Raw genomic sequence first — 16300 nt, 5'->3', positions numbered from 1 at the left:
CCAAAATGTGGAGTTAAATATAGACCTAAAATTGTTAAAATTTACCTTTTTAATAATAATAAGGCACTACATGAGCTACATAATGTACGGGCTGTGCATTGTAATTGTTATCATGAGAAACTAGATGCGGATCCCATACGTCGGCCACAAAATCGTTCCTTCTGGTGCTGCTGTCTGGCATGCAACTGGTAGCGAGGGTAGGGTTAGCAATGGGCTGCTCAACTTGCGTTCCCAAAATAACGTTTGTAACAACCAGAAGTCAATGCTTGAGCTCTCATTCTTTATTGTTGTAAATAAACAGGAATTTCAAGTGGTTTACAATAGCAAAAGCAAACAGTTGGGAAGTAAAAAAAAAAACTATTGTTCGGATGACAGAAAACTTGTAATAAACTCAATTGGAGGATATAAAAAAGGTTGTAAACTTTCGTTTGTTCTCACTTCGGACTTTGTTAGTTATTCGCAAAAAAATCACACCGTGCAGGAATATACAGGTTTTGAGAAATGTTCTGAAATATGGAAATAATGTGTAAAAATAACCAGAATATGTAAAATATTAGTCGTTTCGTGGCATTGAAGTTGAGCCTCTCTATTTCCTTCTGGCCTTCCACCACTTCTCTTTCACACTGTTCCAATCTTTCTCCTCTTCTAACACTCCACTATCTGCTCTTTCCGCCGACATCTTCGTCTCCCCTTTAGCCTTACTCACACTCCTTGTGCATTGTAAACTATTACCAGCAGTCTTTCTGCACCCATCCTCTTCATGTGTCCAAACCATCTCGTCTGTGCCTGATCTATTGTGTCCTGCAGCTCCACCACCCCGACTGTCCGTCGGATCTTCTCGTTCCTTATTCTGTCTCTTCTAGTCTTCCCCAATATACTCCTAAAAAATTTCATCTCCACTGCCTGCATCTTTGTTTTGTCCCATATGTACAAATATGGAAAGTAAAAACTGAATTTTTCGAGTCTACATGCCATGATGCACAAAGAAAATACAAAATATAACTGATTTCAGCTTCATACATACATACTCGCGATCTCGTATGCTCGCCGACGTGCTTCGCTTACTTGGAAAGTTTTGAATGTAATTTTACATGTGTACGGACTCTAATATGGTACAAATATTCAAAATAGTATTGCCAATTTTCTTAATAATAAAGTGAGTAAGCAATAACCGTTTCAAGATAATTAGATTTCTTGTATAAACGAATTCAATAGCGACACTAAATTGAAAAAGCAATATTTGCGTCTTTTGTCATTTTCACATTTGTAAACGTAATTGAAAAATAATTGTTTTCAGTCTTTTCCCATCAAATTCCTACCTCTCCTCTGTAATAAATTCTGATGCTCATGTTTTTAAATTCGAAAAGTCTAGCATAATTCTCTTACAGTAGTTTTCCGGTTGAAAGTAAACTTTCTTTAAGTTACCTAGCAACGTTCGTTTCCATGGACAACAACAAGCACGGCTAGCTATAAAGAATTGTTTGTTATTATACCCCTAAACATTTAGTTAAAACAAGCACGATGTAGATATTTTCGCATTGAGTATAATAATATATGCGTAATTGTGTCTGGACTGAATCATTTTCTTATGTAGATGTCACCCTTGTTTGAGGCACCTTTTCAAAACCAGGAGTTGATTCATCTGTGTGCTATTGATCTGTGAGAAATATGATGTAGCTAGACAATTAAGAATTGAAGGAAACAATGTGAGCAGAAAAGAAAAGCCATGGAAATGGTTGCTAAGGATGTGAAAAAAGGGCATTTTCACCCTTTAAGAAGGGCCAATTGAGCGATTTTTTAATATTCTCTACCCTTTGGGACAATTTCATGGGGGGTCATAATCGGGCATTTTTCACCTCCGGGGCTTCCTTCATGGAGAACATTTATGTCAGTGGGATTGGGGCTATATATATATTGGATTGGATGTACAGGGTGAGTCATAAGTCTCGATAACAAATGGTGAAAAGAGTGACTAATGTTTATTTTTCCTTTTCAGGCAGGTGAACCAATGAAAAAGAGATGCCACTAATGTAGGAAGAACGGATTGACATAATTCTGTTGGCTGGGGGTGGTACCATCAGTCATGTAGCACGCACATTCAATGCAACCCACAGAACGCAGATAATCCATGACACCGTGGCACCTGTGTTACCCTCCTTTCTTCTGTTGCTGTGATTGGTCTTACAGGCCTGCTTTCGTCGGCGACGGAACCTGTCCTTCTGAATTTCTTGATAAGTTTGGCCAAGGTGTCATGGGTTTTCTGCGTTCTGTGTGTTGCATTAAATGTACGTGCTACATGACGGGTGGTACCACCCCCAGCCAACAGAATGATGTCAATCCGTTCTTCCTTCATTAGTGGCATCTCTTTTTCATTGGTTCACCTGCCTGAAAAGGAAAAATAAACATTAGTCACTGTTTTCACCATTTGTATGGAGACTTATGACTCACCCTGTATTTACATATAAATTCGTTCCCTGATTGAAATGGTTTACTTGTGGCTTTCAGAAATGGACGGAGGCAGGATGCGAGACTTCGGACGAGAGCCCCCAAGTCGAATACCACCAGGAGGAGGCATGCCGAGAAGAAACGAACCAGGAGGCTCAAGCAGACCCCCACCGGAGTACTCCCCCCGTGGTCCCCCACAGTACAAGCCGTGGGAATCCAACATGAAGTATCCTACCAGAGGCCGAGGCGGCCATTATCAGGTACCAAGTTTTGACCACCCTAGAGCTGTTCCTAACGTTGGCATGGGCAGAGGTATTAGTTCAAACAACGAAAGAACCACCATGGGCTCTCTCAACAGGAGTCCGCCTGGTGGTAGAGACAGAGGAAATCTGATCCCGGTCCGGGACAGAGGACGAATGCCATTTCGTGGCAGGGGCGGTCGGGGTCGTGGGAGGGGCGGCGGCTTCATGAATCGTGGACGAGGTGGTCGAAAAGGACGAGGCTACATGTAGCAAGATCTGATACGTGACACTAGCTTTTATATTTCCAATACCACAATTTCCGAGAGACGAATGTTTGTAAAGAGTTTCTCATGAGATGAAAATCTTATATTTTCTTAAAACGTAGCTGGGACATTTTTGTTTTAATTGAAATGAGTAAATTCAAGAGACTTCAGTGTAACTGAAATAGTTTTTATTTTGAGTATCCTTGCAAAACCTTGAAAAATACTAAAAAAGAAAAACACTTGAAAGTATGTTATCTATGATGTATTATACAATAATTATAGTTTGTATGGCCAAAAGAAAAAGTTAACCAGAAAATACCGACTACTTAATGTTTTTAGTTATATTGTTTGAGGGATGGCCACCCTGAAGTATTATAATTTAAAACTAGCTCGCAACTGAAACATTGATTACAGATTGAGCTAAGTATTTTTTGTTGTGGATATAACAAACTTCTTTTGATATTTTAAGGTAAAAAAATGCATAGAAATGTATAGGTTAGCTTTGTAATATTTGAAGCTTTGTATCTGACAGAAGAATGTGAACATATGCTGGATGCAAAAGAATAGTAATGTCGCGTTGATTGTTTGTGTTGTGATTTTCTCATAAATCTTTTTTTTCTCCAATTATAAGATCAAAGAATTGCTTTTAAGCAATATGATTTAGGAATGTAGTTAATACCATATGTCGTCTGTTAGCATTGCCTGAAAAAAGTGACATGGATTTATAGAAAGCATGGGCATTAAAAACCGTTAATAAAAGCAGACAAAATGCAATTTCATAAAAATTCCATCGAAATTTCAAGTTGGAGGCAGTTATGGAAGTAAGACCATACCCAAGCTAAAAGATCATAGCGCACCCCATCAGCATATGTACACAGTTAGTTATTTTATCATACTTATTAAAATATTAGTGTATATATGTGTATTAATTTCAGTAAATGTACAAGAACTAAAGGTAAGTTTTTTAAACATATGGTCTTACTTTTTTTGTTGTTGGCACTGGGAAATATATTTCAGTGAAAGCGTTGGAACTTTTGTTAAGATCTAAAAAGGATAAAATGTTATAGTTTTAAGTAAAGCAGTGTTTTCATTATATATCTGTGATTCAATTGACATTGTTTCCTCATTTTTATGGGAATATATATTCTGTTCAATATGGCATGAAACTAATGTTGTTTTTTTAAAAAAAAATGAAAAATTACCATTTGTGTTCTCAGTAGGATTTGTTGGTGTATTGTGTAAACTATTTTGTTTATATTTTTGGTTCCACAAAACTTTAAACATAGTGGAGTTAATATGTTCCTATTTCTGGAAACTCAAGTGCTTTGTGCACAAAATGTGTTAATTTTTGTACCTGCGCGAGTGTTTTCTTTTCAATATACCAACTGGACAAGAGTGAGAGATGGACATGTGTTAATAGTGCTAGCCATGCTGTATAAGTATTGCATTAAACATTTTGTTGCTAATATAATTTTGAGTTGCAATAAAATATATTTGTACAAATTGTATTAACTAGTTGTAAACTTTTTACTAGTTTGTGTAGTACAGAGCGTTCGAAAAGTCCCTGCACTCAAAGTTTGAGAGTTTTTGCTTATAATTTATTGAACTTGTCAACATAATGAATACTTGCATTTGTTAACTATATCTTGAAATACATAAAAAATAATTTGTAAACTAAATGTGAGTAATAGTGCAATATCTGAGGTTGGTAAAACACTGACAAGACAGCAAACCACTTTCCGCGCATTGAAATACACCAAAAGAATATTGAAACTAAATTTGAAACAATCATGCACTGCGCTTTTACCTGATGCCGGATCGGGAAATAGACTTCTCCATTTCTCCGCACATTTGTAATATGACATACTCAAAATATGCTTCCAATAGAGCTATTCGCTGTGTGTGCGTAAAGCTTGTCCACAGACGCGAAGCAACACGGCAACAGACACGTTTCAGGCATCTCAGTGGACGATAACCTTTAACATATCTCTCAGACTTCTGACATGGAAATTCCCGCTTCGGTTCCGCACGTTTCCCTGTAGTGTGCGTAACACCATTTGATTTCAATAGAAGCAAACAACAGAAGTTCCGTTGCTTCTTGTTGCCACCTTTCTCTGCATCTCATTGGGTGATGTGCTTAAAAAGCATTGTTGGCACACTGCGATTTAACATCTCACACCGAGGACTGTAACAGCGGCACTGCTCTAAATATAACATAAACTCGTATTTCAAGGTCATACGAATCCCTCCTGGCGGGCATGTCAACTCATGAGTGCGGTGACTTTTCAAACACCCTGTAGTTCCTGAGACAGTTTGTTGTAATTGAAAGTATTGATGAAAAATTTTCAAATATCTCATAAGGCAGACATTGAAGGCAGTGGTAATAGTCAGCATTAGTGTAAAAATGATTTGTAAGAAAGTTTACTACAAAGATATGTTTTAATATTATATTTTCTGGTTATTAAAGCTTCGGGTGCAATACATGAAACTAAACAATTAAGAACTGAATATTGCAAATACTTCAAAATATAATGGAAAAGAAATAGATGTGCCAAAATGGAAAGAGAAAATATGCATGCTTCGAATGAAATATTTTCAGTTACCAATATCTTTAATATTATTATAGTCATTCAAGAAACAATGAAAAAGTGTAGAAGATATCATATCAGAAACAAATATATATTTTTTGAAGTGTACAAAAAGCTATAATTCCTCAGAATTTTCAAAAACAATAAGAAGGCATTTCTCTACAAAAAGTAGTCTGAACACCCGTATAATAATTCAAATTTGTTTGTATAGGGTAAAACTGAAAGGGAAGGGGAGGCACTATTATGAATTGTAGGGTGAAAAGAAGACTACAAAATTATATATCTTCAGCTTGTTTATTCTGTTCAGTGCGAAAAAATAGTATGAAGATTTATTATATAAAGAGAAAGTTACAAAAATTCAACCATCACTCAAAGTATATGAAACTATCATTGCATTTGCTGATATAGAATTTTTGGATCATATGCACAAAAAATAAATAAAGAAAAATAGAAGCATTTTATGTACAAAGTGTAAGGAAAAATCAGTTGGCTGATATCATTAATATCAATTTTTAAAAATGACATGATTTCTGAAGAAAGTAAGCTGACTTACAACACTGCAAGGCTCGAAAAGGATCCAAGATTATTGCCTGAAGATGGAACCGGAAGAAAATGGATGGATTTGTTGAAGATTACTTGAACAACATGTAACCAAGAAGAAAATAATAGAAGAATACAACGAATAAAAATACATCATTTTGAAATACGTTCACAATAGAGAATGACAAATTTACTAATAACATTAGATACAACATCAGCCACAAGAGAGATGATTAGAAATTTTGAAATTGCAAATGAGAATTTTTTTTTATCATTGTTAATGTTTTATGTTTGCTGAACGTAAAAAAAAGGAAGAAAGAAAAGTTGACTATCACTAGATGCAATGCATTAATTACATTTATTACATATTTATATCAGCTACTCAAACATTGAATTTTAACAAATTATAATTAAATTGAAGAATTATATGTTTATGATCAGTATTGCAAGATCAACCAGGAAAGATGCAAATATTTTTACGCAATATTAAGCATTTATAAGAATGAACAGTTTTTCAGTATTTACATTGCATACAATGAAATAACATAAATCTGTAAACAAGTCAATTCTTGCAAAGAAATCTCTTACTCTTCTTAAAGAAAGCAAGAAGAATATAAGTGCATCTGACAGACAAATATATAATGAGGATATATACTATTTTACAAATACTTATAATAAAATTTAGTTAAGTCATTCCTTCAGAAGAAGATTTTAAGAGGAGAATTCTGCAGCATTACAAAAGAACAAATAAAATTAATATTTTTTTAAGTGGATTTTTTTAACCAGCTGTAGCTTAATGGTTTGAGTTCTCAACTGTGTTCGATTCCTGAAGCAATCATCTTGAAGACGAAGCAACTACAAGAACGAGATGTGTGGACTCCCGTCTAAGAAACATGTAATGAACAATGTAGTCAATATGCTTTCCATACATCATTCAACAAAATGAACTTTGCATCTGTAGGAAGGTTCTGATAATGGGTTTTCCTTTGTGAGTGTCCAATTTCACTTAAATCATCATTTATTCTTGTAATTGTTATTTGCTGAGAGACAGAAAATTGAAATAAAATAAGAAAATACAATATAAATACAAGTGAGTAGCTGTATATATAAAGAAAGACAACAAAAAAAACATAAATGTGAATACAATCATTATACAATATCCAATCAGGAGAGTGAAACTGATTTGAAGCAAAATATGAATCAAAAACTTGTGTATGCAATTGTAACAAATAGAATGCCTCAGTACTAAAATTGAAATGGGAGAGAGAGAACTATTTTAAAACTAGAAGCAACAATGTCTACAGTATACTCTTTCCTAAAGTTGTGACTTTTAATGCAAATTAATTATCATATTTTCCAAAGTAAACAACTCTTGAAAAAAATTCTGAGTTACAAATAAGGTCAAATAACTACAGTACATTACATGGTTGCAGAAAGATGCCTGATTTGATCATTCAAGAGGAATATTACAAATTGTTCATATCGACGGGACATTTATGCTAAAACCACCGGAGTGGCAAAATTGTATTCTTAGAGAGAAGGCTGGAATTTGTGCCCACTGGACATATTAAAAATAATAATTATACTGAATATGTTACAAAGAAATGAGTTGAAAGTGAAAAAGTTGAATAACTACGAAATTGATAAGGTTTTCTTCAATATTTCTAGTGTTTCTAGTATATCTCCAGATAGCCTATTGGTTAATGAACATTTTTTGTGGGACAAGAAGTCCTGGGTTTGATTCTTGATAGGTGAATATGTTTTGTATGTTGTCATGGCTGGAGACCTATTTAAATAAAATTTAGAACATTCCTTTCTAGAAAATTATCATAAAGCAGTTTGCATGTCAAGAAACTGACTGATCACAAATTCCTGGCAAACCACAGGTTTAATGATAATGTATTGCTGAACTGTAAATGACATATTTCAATTTTGAAAGAAGAAAATATTAGTGAAGAAGTTGAAATAGGCATCTTGTAACTTGAACCAAGAATAAAAAAAGAATACTGTGTTTACAAACATGAACATAAAATATTCTCAAGTGCATAAATATGCAACCAGTGGGTAAAAATATTTAATAATGATGATTGAAAAAATATAATTTGACTGCACTGCAATATATATGATGTAACTTTAAACAACATAATATACACAAAGGAAAATTGTGAAACTGAGGCATTGAAAATGAAGGATAAAGAGTAATGGAGAATATATTTTACGACAAAAATTGACAAACTGTATGTCCAAAAATGTTTACATTTGCTTCTATTAGATAATTCAGCCACACCAAATTAAATTCAGTATAATATATGCAAGAAAGTCTAATTCTATTAAGAAAAATAAACTAATTTTTCGAAAAAGAAGAGTGAAGATATTTTGAGGATGAAAATCGTGAAGCTGTTAACAATACTGCAACCAACCGAGTCCTGCCGGAATTGTTAATGCATTCTGCAAGCAACTGAATGGAAGAAATTTTTCAGTGAACTTGATGAGAGGAAATTTTAAACATTATTGTTTTGGTAAATATTGAATATTGGAATAGAAAGAAAACTAAATCAGGGGAAAAATATACTAGCCACTTTGATAAAGTTATAAGGATTTGAAAACAACAAATTTATATGAAAATGCTATTTTATAAGAATGTGAGAAAAACGAGTAATAAATAACCAGAATTATGCAAAATGTTCTTCAAAGTTATAATTTGAAATTTGAAATTATGACTTTCCAGTTGCTAAATTAATAATTATGAATGTTCTCAATTTAAAGCAAAGAAACAATTGGTAAATAATACAATAATATTGTTACAACTTATTGCAGAGAGAAAATACAGATATAGTACAGGAGAAAGGGAGTGTAAGTGGGACATAATGTATCATTGTTGCATGTGAAAATAATTTCAAGAGAGCAAACAAAGAATATTCATAATAGAGAGTGTGAGTACAAACTAAAAGAATTCAACAAGCTTGAGTAAGTATTTCAAATTGACAATGTTGGTAAAATATAAAGTACATGCAATCACAAAAATATAATTATAAGAACAAGAAATACCATGATTTTATACTTAATGAATGTGAAATCTTAACAAGAATGAATATTTTATGATAAATGATTTCTACAACTAGCTAGTTCATTTTGTAATATGGCTTGGCAACATTTCTGCAGATTGTTGCATTTTAACATTTATTATAACAGTCATGTGATATCAGCAGAATAAGAAAAGAAAAGAAAACATGTGTAGTTCACAAAGTACATGAAGGCTAATCAATTGTGAAAAATGTGCACTCATGTTACCATATGCTGAAAACATTGCATTTAATGTAATTGTTACACACAGTATTTTATTCAAATATTAATTTTGATGACAAGCATGGAAGAAAAAAGAATATGCAAGGGGACAAAGTTGAAAGCAGTTATGAAGAAAGCATAATTATAAAAACATGGGATATAGTGTTTTATTTAACACAAAAAAAGTACATCCTCACATTATATAAACATACAGTTATGACAATGTATTCAGGAGCAAACAATTTATAAAAAGATATACAATATTACAAGAAATATGCAGGCTTTAATCGCTACACAAAGTTTGTGTTTTCAAATAAAATTTGAGAGGAAAAGAATTAACTAATCTTTGAAGTAATTTTACAGTCGACGAATCAGAGCAAGACCTTGCGAGTCATAAGTTAAGATGAAATATCCTTTGGCAACATGGAGGAGGTGATGGAAGGACGATAAGTATTTTCATGTTTTGAAGATGAGCAGAGGTAAGTAAATAATTTTGTATTTTGCTTTCACATTGAACAGTTTCATTAAAAATAAATTTCATAAAGCTTTATTTGTCTGCATATTCATAGTTTACGTTTGTTGCCATTGGCTAACCGGAGACCAAAATGCTTTGTTACCCTATCCATTACTTCAAACGTAATGGGAAAAATATTTACAACGTATGGCAAATACATAGCAACAAGACAATTTTTGACTTGCACCGGAGACTGCAACACTGTCAGTAAAAGAAATAAAAATGAACATACCAATATATGAAGAATGCAGATGGAAGATACTTTGAAGAACTTCAGATAAGAAACTTGAAGCTGATATAATAGAGGAAGAAGTTCCAGCTGTGCATGGCAGAAAAGGACATGGAAAAATAATATTAAATAAAAATTTATAAAGTCCATACTTTCAGGATAAGTATAATGTGTGTAAAAACAATAACGGGCAACAATTTAATACAAAAAAACGAATAATCTATCTAAGAAGCCATTTTATTGCAAAACATGAAAATGAAAGCATATATTTGATTTTTTTAAATCTTAAATTTCTGAAACAAGTGCATTTGTTCATATATGAAAAGGCAACAGTGGCAGTATTAGATGAAAACAAAATAATGCCATGAAAAGTGTTGCAGAAAATATATGGTGTGAAAAATTGCACATGAGGGCAGTAAATCCAAGGAGAATTTAAATTACTGCAAAGTGTGCAAGGAAAAAACGCACTAATAGTTAAATCGTAAAATTAAACTGACAAGGATTCATGTATGTGCATGTGTGTAAATATATATTATTATGATCTGTTACAGTATAAAAATTCCTGTAATGCTATGAAAGAATTGTATGTTCTTGTTTGTGTTTTTTGATAAATTTTAGTACAAATGATCATTTTTTTTGTGTGTGTAGCAGCCTTTGAAAATTTAGTTTTGAAAAGTAATTCAGTTGTAGTTTACAGTTACTTTATGAACTGTAACTGTAACATTTGCTCATAACAATACTTAGGTATAAATGAAGTTTAAAATTTCTTTTCACTTGTTTTTTTTTTTAACAAACTGTAATTTTATTCATTAATGTTGAAAAGTAGCTGTAAAGGCAACTGTTAAATTTCATTATTTTTTATCTGGTACTCGTGCATGAATTGAGTTTGTTAAACAAATTATAGTATTTATAAACATGCAGGAAAAGGCTTTGATGATAGTGTTCAATTTTCCAGTACCCAGCACCAAACCATCGTATTGAAGATCCGATGCGTATGCCAACCCGTGGCATCCGAGGGACGAGGCTGAGGGGCAGAGTGATGAGAGTTCGAAGTCGGGGCATCATCAGAGGCATCATGAATAGGGGGATGAGGGGCCCCATGAGGGGAATGTCCAGGGGCTTCATACCGACAAGGCAGATGTCACGCCCACCAATGAGGGGTGGAAGAAGAGGAGGCTATATTCGTAAACCCGGAGGTAACTTTCCCCATTGGTAGTTCTTCAGTCGCAAGCAATTAAAAACCTGCGGAACTCTGAAATTGTGAAAATCGTAAGATATAGTCACGTTTGATTTTATACGTTATAAAGATTCTGTTATGTTTAAAATTATTTAGTTAGGTTATAATTTGCTTTAAAATTAATTACGGTAAAACTTCGTTAATCCAGACTAATGGGGAGATAAGTTGACCAGATTAACGAATGTCCAGATTAACTGAAATAACCTAAAAGAACAGTAGAAGTGCATTAATACTCCGTTTATAGGCATAGGCCTAAATACACTATATAGTACAGTACGAAGTCTGCGGGAAACAGACTGCCTTTTCTTGTGGAAGTTCTCTTGTTGACTTCTAATCACATTTAAAACCTTGTATTCTGCTTTTTATTTTTTATTGTGCCTGTCTGGATTAAGCGAAGTCCGACTTATTGGGGTATGGATTAATGAGGTTTTACTGTACTGGCAACAATCATAGTGTTTTTTTCAGAACTGATAAATCAACAAAACAGATAGCAAATACTTTACGTACGTGTTCTGAACATGCGTTCTTGGTTTACCAGCCAGGTTAAATCAGCACTAGTGTCCAATGTTTTGCAGAATTGGAGACCACAACGAATGAATGGTTGACTTAGAGTAAATATTGCAGCTATTAGAACACTATGATTCGACTGCAGATCCCAATTAGTCTGTGTGTGCATAAAGTTGACTTACAAGAACTCAAACTATGCACTGACTAGAAATTGATCACACGTTTTTGCACCACAGATCATAAGTCATGCTTTATGTAATAATTGATTTTGCTGTTGCTTTCATGGCCCATGCTAAGTTTATGGAGATAACAGAAAGTGCTGGACACTTTATGGCCAGTGACAGGCCAGTCTGAGAAAGTTTCTATTTCGTTGATGTGTGTTTTAGCCAAGTTTGGTGTATTTATGAAGAACCAAAACAATATCTCCAATATATTTGGCACATGTCATTTCTATATCATTATCCATAAAGTGAGTGAATTGAAACGTATTTCATGCCATAGTGGAAATGTTCATTGCTCGAATTCCTCAAAAGGAGACTTGATTTTTATACGTTAAGAAGAAAATGAACTTCTCCCATATATGCAACATATTTTGTATCAAATCTCTGCATATAAGGTATTGGCACATTGTAAATTGTTACTTTATTGATACATAAAAAAAAAATCATAGTAGTATGATGGGAAGTCATTAAGTAACAGGAACTTTATTCTAAACTTCATGTAGATTTATGAACAATGAAAATTTGTATTTCAGGATTCAAAACGGTTCCTTAGTAACATGCCCCAAAGGTGTCATGACGATCGAGCAGTATGCGCCTGTGCAGTAGCTCGTACAACACGGCTGCTCCATCGTTGACTTGCACCATCGAAGAGCAATGAAATAATATTGTTTTTTTTGTGGACAGAGGGAGTGAAGCCTTCTGAAATCTACAGCAGAATGAAGGTGCAGTACGGAGACAATTGTTAAGTCAGGGGAGAGTGTGCGAATGGATGGAAATATTCTTTTTTAAAAAATGGAAAACAAAATGTCAGTGATATACTGGAGTGAGAGATCAGGTTGCATGCCAACTGAGGCAGCGAGCGACCAGTAAATCTGTTAATTTAGTACTGAGCCTTCAATCTGGTGTAGATTTCAGAAGGTTTCACTCCGTCTGACAACAAGAAACGAATAACACTTCGTTGCTCTTCTACGGTGCAAGTCAACAGTGGAGCAGCCATGTTGTATGAGCTACTGCGCAGGTGCATACTGGTCGATCGTCACGTCACCATTTTGAGTCCCAAAATATGAATGTTTGTTGTGCATAAATCTCCAGAAAGTTTACAATAAAATCCCAATTAGGCATGTACAGTCAGAGACACTTCTGGCTTGTAATGACTCAATTGAAAGTCAATGGGTGTGTTGCAACGCAGAAGTGTCCATGACTGTACATGCCTGACAAAGCCACCAGACAGGTGGCAATATCGAATAGTGAACAAATATGAAACGTGAACTAATTAGAGTAAATTACTTATCTCCACGTAACCGCCGAACAGATATATTTAGATATAATGTAAAATTCCTGTTACTTAATGACTTACCCTTGTACATTCCTACAGTATACGTGTGTTTTTTGTAGCTTATTAGTAAGGGTATGCATATTTTGTTTTTTGATGAAAACACAAAATGTGAAAGAACACATTCTATACTCTGTCCCAGCTAACTGTGGAGCAAGGTCACACATAACGTCGGAGAAGTGTGGGAAATTGAGTGGCCAGAGAGAAGCAGTACATGCTGCTGTGGAGACTGGTAGGTGCAGTCGCTTTCCCCTCCATGCAATCATGTTCCCTCTCACGTGCTCATTGATGGAGTCGTCTCGCATCACTGCTTGCACAGAGACTTGTTTTCGTTTGCCTGCTCCACAGTTAGTTGGGACAGAGTATAATGTTAATTTTTAATGTTTCTGTAAGGTGTGAGGTGCATTTTCCTACCTTGTTTTGCCACGAAATTATGCAAAATGCGAAATAGACTCTTAAACAGAAATTTAGAGTTTATTTACAGACACGACACTTTCTGATACCAGAATTATCCTGAGAGTTATGCAAGTCACAGCAAATTGATTAATTCTGCTGTAAATATTTGAGAAGCAAGAATGGACCGGACCCCTTTATACAGGAATAAACTTAATACTCTGGTAACTACATAAACGTGCTATTAGAAGGGTTATGTTTATTTCGTAATAAGTGCAGTTCTTAAATCAAATTTTGTATTATGTTCACAATTTTAAAACCAAAATGTCATTGTATATACCACTTTTGATCCATTTTTTTACCGCAATAACACCGAAATTTTATTTTATTTACTGCTTTTGAACCTGAAATTGTCTGTTTTTGTACTGAAATTTTACTTTTTTTATTTACCAAAAATTAGCATGCTTCCGAGGAGAAATTTATTTTTCATTTTTCATTTTACAGGCTATATTGTTGAATGACTGGGACATAGTGCTTCGCCATTTTAAGGTGAAGAAGATGATTATCTATACACTATTGGCAAGGAAGATAGCAACTTCAAATTCTTACATGAATTAAAAAAAGAAGATATACATTTTCCAGTAAAATCACATTCATGTAGTGGAAGACATCAAATATTGTAAGAAGGAAAATTTATTTTGAAGATGACTTGGGACCATGGCTGCTTTTTTGACATAAAATCGGTTCCTCTCTTCCTTCTTGCCCTGTCTTTGAACAATATATTCTCTATTAATTGTAGAAGGTATTCAAAAAAAAAAATGTAATTTTTTTATGTTACTATGCTACTTTGTAACAGCTGCACATAAGTTAATAATTGAAAAATTCACAAGAAAAGCATATAAAGATTATTGGAAAGTGACATTTCCATTATTATATTTTAGAATTATACTTTTTATGCATAGATGTGTTACATTGTTTTAAGCAAATAATAATTCACTTGGTATACCTTCAAAATAAAAAAAGGCTGTACATACAATTTGTTTCAAGAAATGAATTAGGCTGTGTGTGTGGAATTTACATTTTAGTATAGTTCTGTTTATTTTAAGATTAGTGACAATCTTTTTGTATATAGTACTTTTTGTTGAAAAGCCTTGTGGCTTTTGTTCAGAACTTAAAAGTCATGGAGAAATGTTGAAAGTACCTCCGCTCTCTTTTACATGTGGTGAATTATTATCATGTATTTGGATGCTTGCAACAACTGCTGAAATTTCCTGGAGCACAGTCCGTGCTCTGGGAAAGAGGGGAAATTGTTGTTCTATTCTTCGCTGTATCAGATATTCTAAAACAATTTTCGGATACTTGATAAAAATGGACTAGGTAAAAGAAGCGGTTAAATATTTTTCCCCTTCATTGTATATAACAATCGATATGGCACTGTGTGATGAAGCGAGTAATGTGAAGTGAGGTGAGCGTTGGTTCAGTGTGAAATTAATTTTGAGAGGTGTGTGTGTGTGCGTGCAAGTGTGTTTATAGGTTCCTGTAATTTTTAGTGAAAGTGTTTTAAATTTTGATTCACCCTGTGCATGTATGTGTGCTGTAGTGTTAGAATATAAATATTACAGTTTATGTAGATTATCTTTTAATGTACACCAATAACAATAAAAATTTGAAAAATCTAATGATGACTTTCAATTGTATCAAGCATCTTTAAAATGTATTAACATTTCAATGATGCAAATTAGAGTGCTGCAGTGAGCGTTTTTCGCTCAAGCAGCAAATAGTTCGCACGGGCAATGCTAGATGGCAGACAGAATTGATAGCGAAAAATGACCGAACGAGCGAAATACATTTGAACTCTCGAACCCTATTACTAGACCTTTCCGTCATTTGTCTATGGTAGTTGGTCCTCAAATATGCATCAGGAAGTAAAATACGAAGTGAAATTAAAAAATAAGTGAACATAATCGTTAAAATTCAGTTTTGTGTATCTTACCAAGATATGTGAAAATGAAATACATGATTATGGACTGAAACTGACATCTTATATTTCTACGATTATTTTCACATTGAAATGATGTTCGATTGAATGTTATAACTGCATTTTATTATTTCGCAGAATATCATTGTCCTTTTCGGTAAGTGAACAATGATGTACATGTACTTCTTGCGCTGTGATATGATATTTGTAATTGCTTAGGCAGTTCTCTCAGCTTGTGTATCCATTTTAAGTTTCGGTCTGTAGATATTGCATACTCTCATGTGTGCTGGTTTGAGTCTTACATAATAATATACGGAATTATTATTTAGAATTGTAATTGCGTAGAGTGGTTTCCTTCCATGTATGGGTTTTATGTTGACAGTGCTGCTCATTAGTAGGGAGCGGAAGTTGGTGAAATGTCATCTTTTTTCTGACTTCTCGGATATGATGCCCATTAAATATACACAATATTACACTTGCATTTTTTTTTTGCATTTTTTGCCAGTTTTAGTTTTTGGCATTTTT

The 16300-nt window shown here is 33.8% G+C and overlaps 1 protein-coding gene across 4 annotated transcripts in view; it reads left to right on the top strand.

Moving 5' to 3' along the window:
- Positions 1 to 15456, top strand: part of LOC145982010 (uncharacterized) — a 104401-nt gene extending 88945 nt beyond the window's left edge. For 2 of the 4 annotated variants that reach the window (XR_014441012.1, XR_014441011.1), the window contains exons 11-13: positions 2506 to 2705; positions 11062 to 11375; positions 14302 to 15456. Coding sequence is in view for 2 of the 4 variants with exons in the window: in XM_083115556.1 (XP_082971682.1) it covers positions 2506 to 2705; positions 11062 to 11322 (461 nt within the window). In the remaining 2 variants the exon portion in view is untranslated. Of the gene's footprint in view, positions 1 to 2505; positions 2706 to 11061; positions 11376 to 14301 lie in introns of those variants that run through there. The other 2 variants (XM_083115555.1, XM_083115556.1) reach the window with 2 other exon arrangements.
- Positions 15457 to 16300: the final 844 nt, after the last annotated feature.

Source organism: Lepisma saccharinum, chromosome 30 (assembly GCF_977018435.1).
Source record: "Lepisma saccharinum chromosome 30, izLepSacc3.1, whole genome shotgun sequence".
Taxonomy (NCBI): Eukaryota; Metazoa; Arthropoda; class Insecta; order Zygentoma; family Lepismatidae; genus Lepisma; species Lepisma saccharinum.
This window is presented reverse-complemented; position numbering and strand designations above follow the sequence as displayed.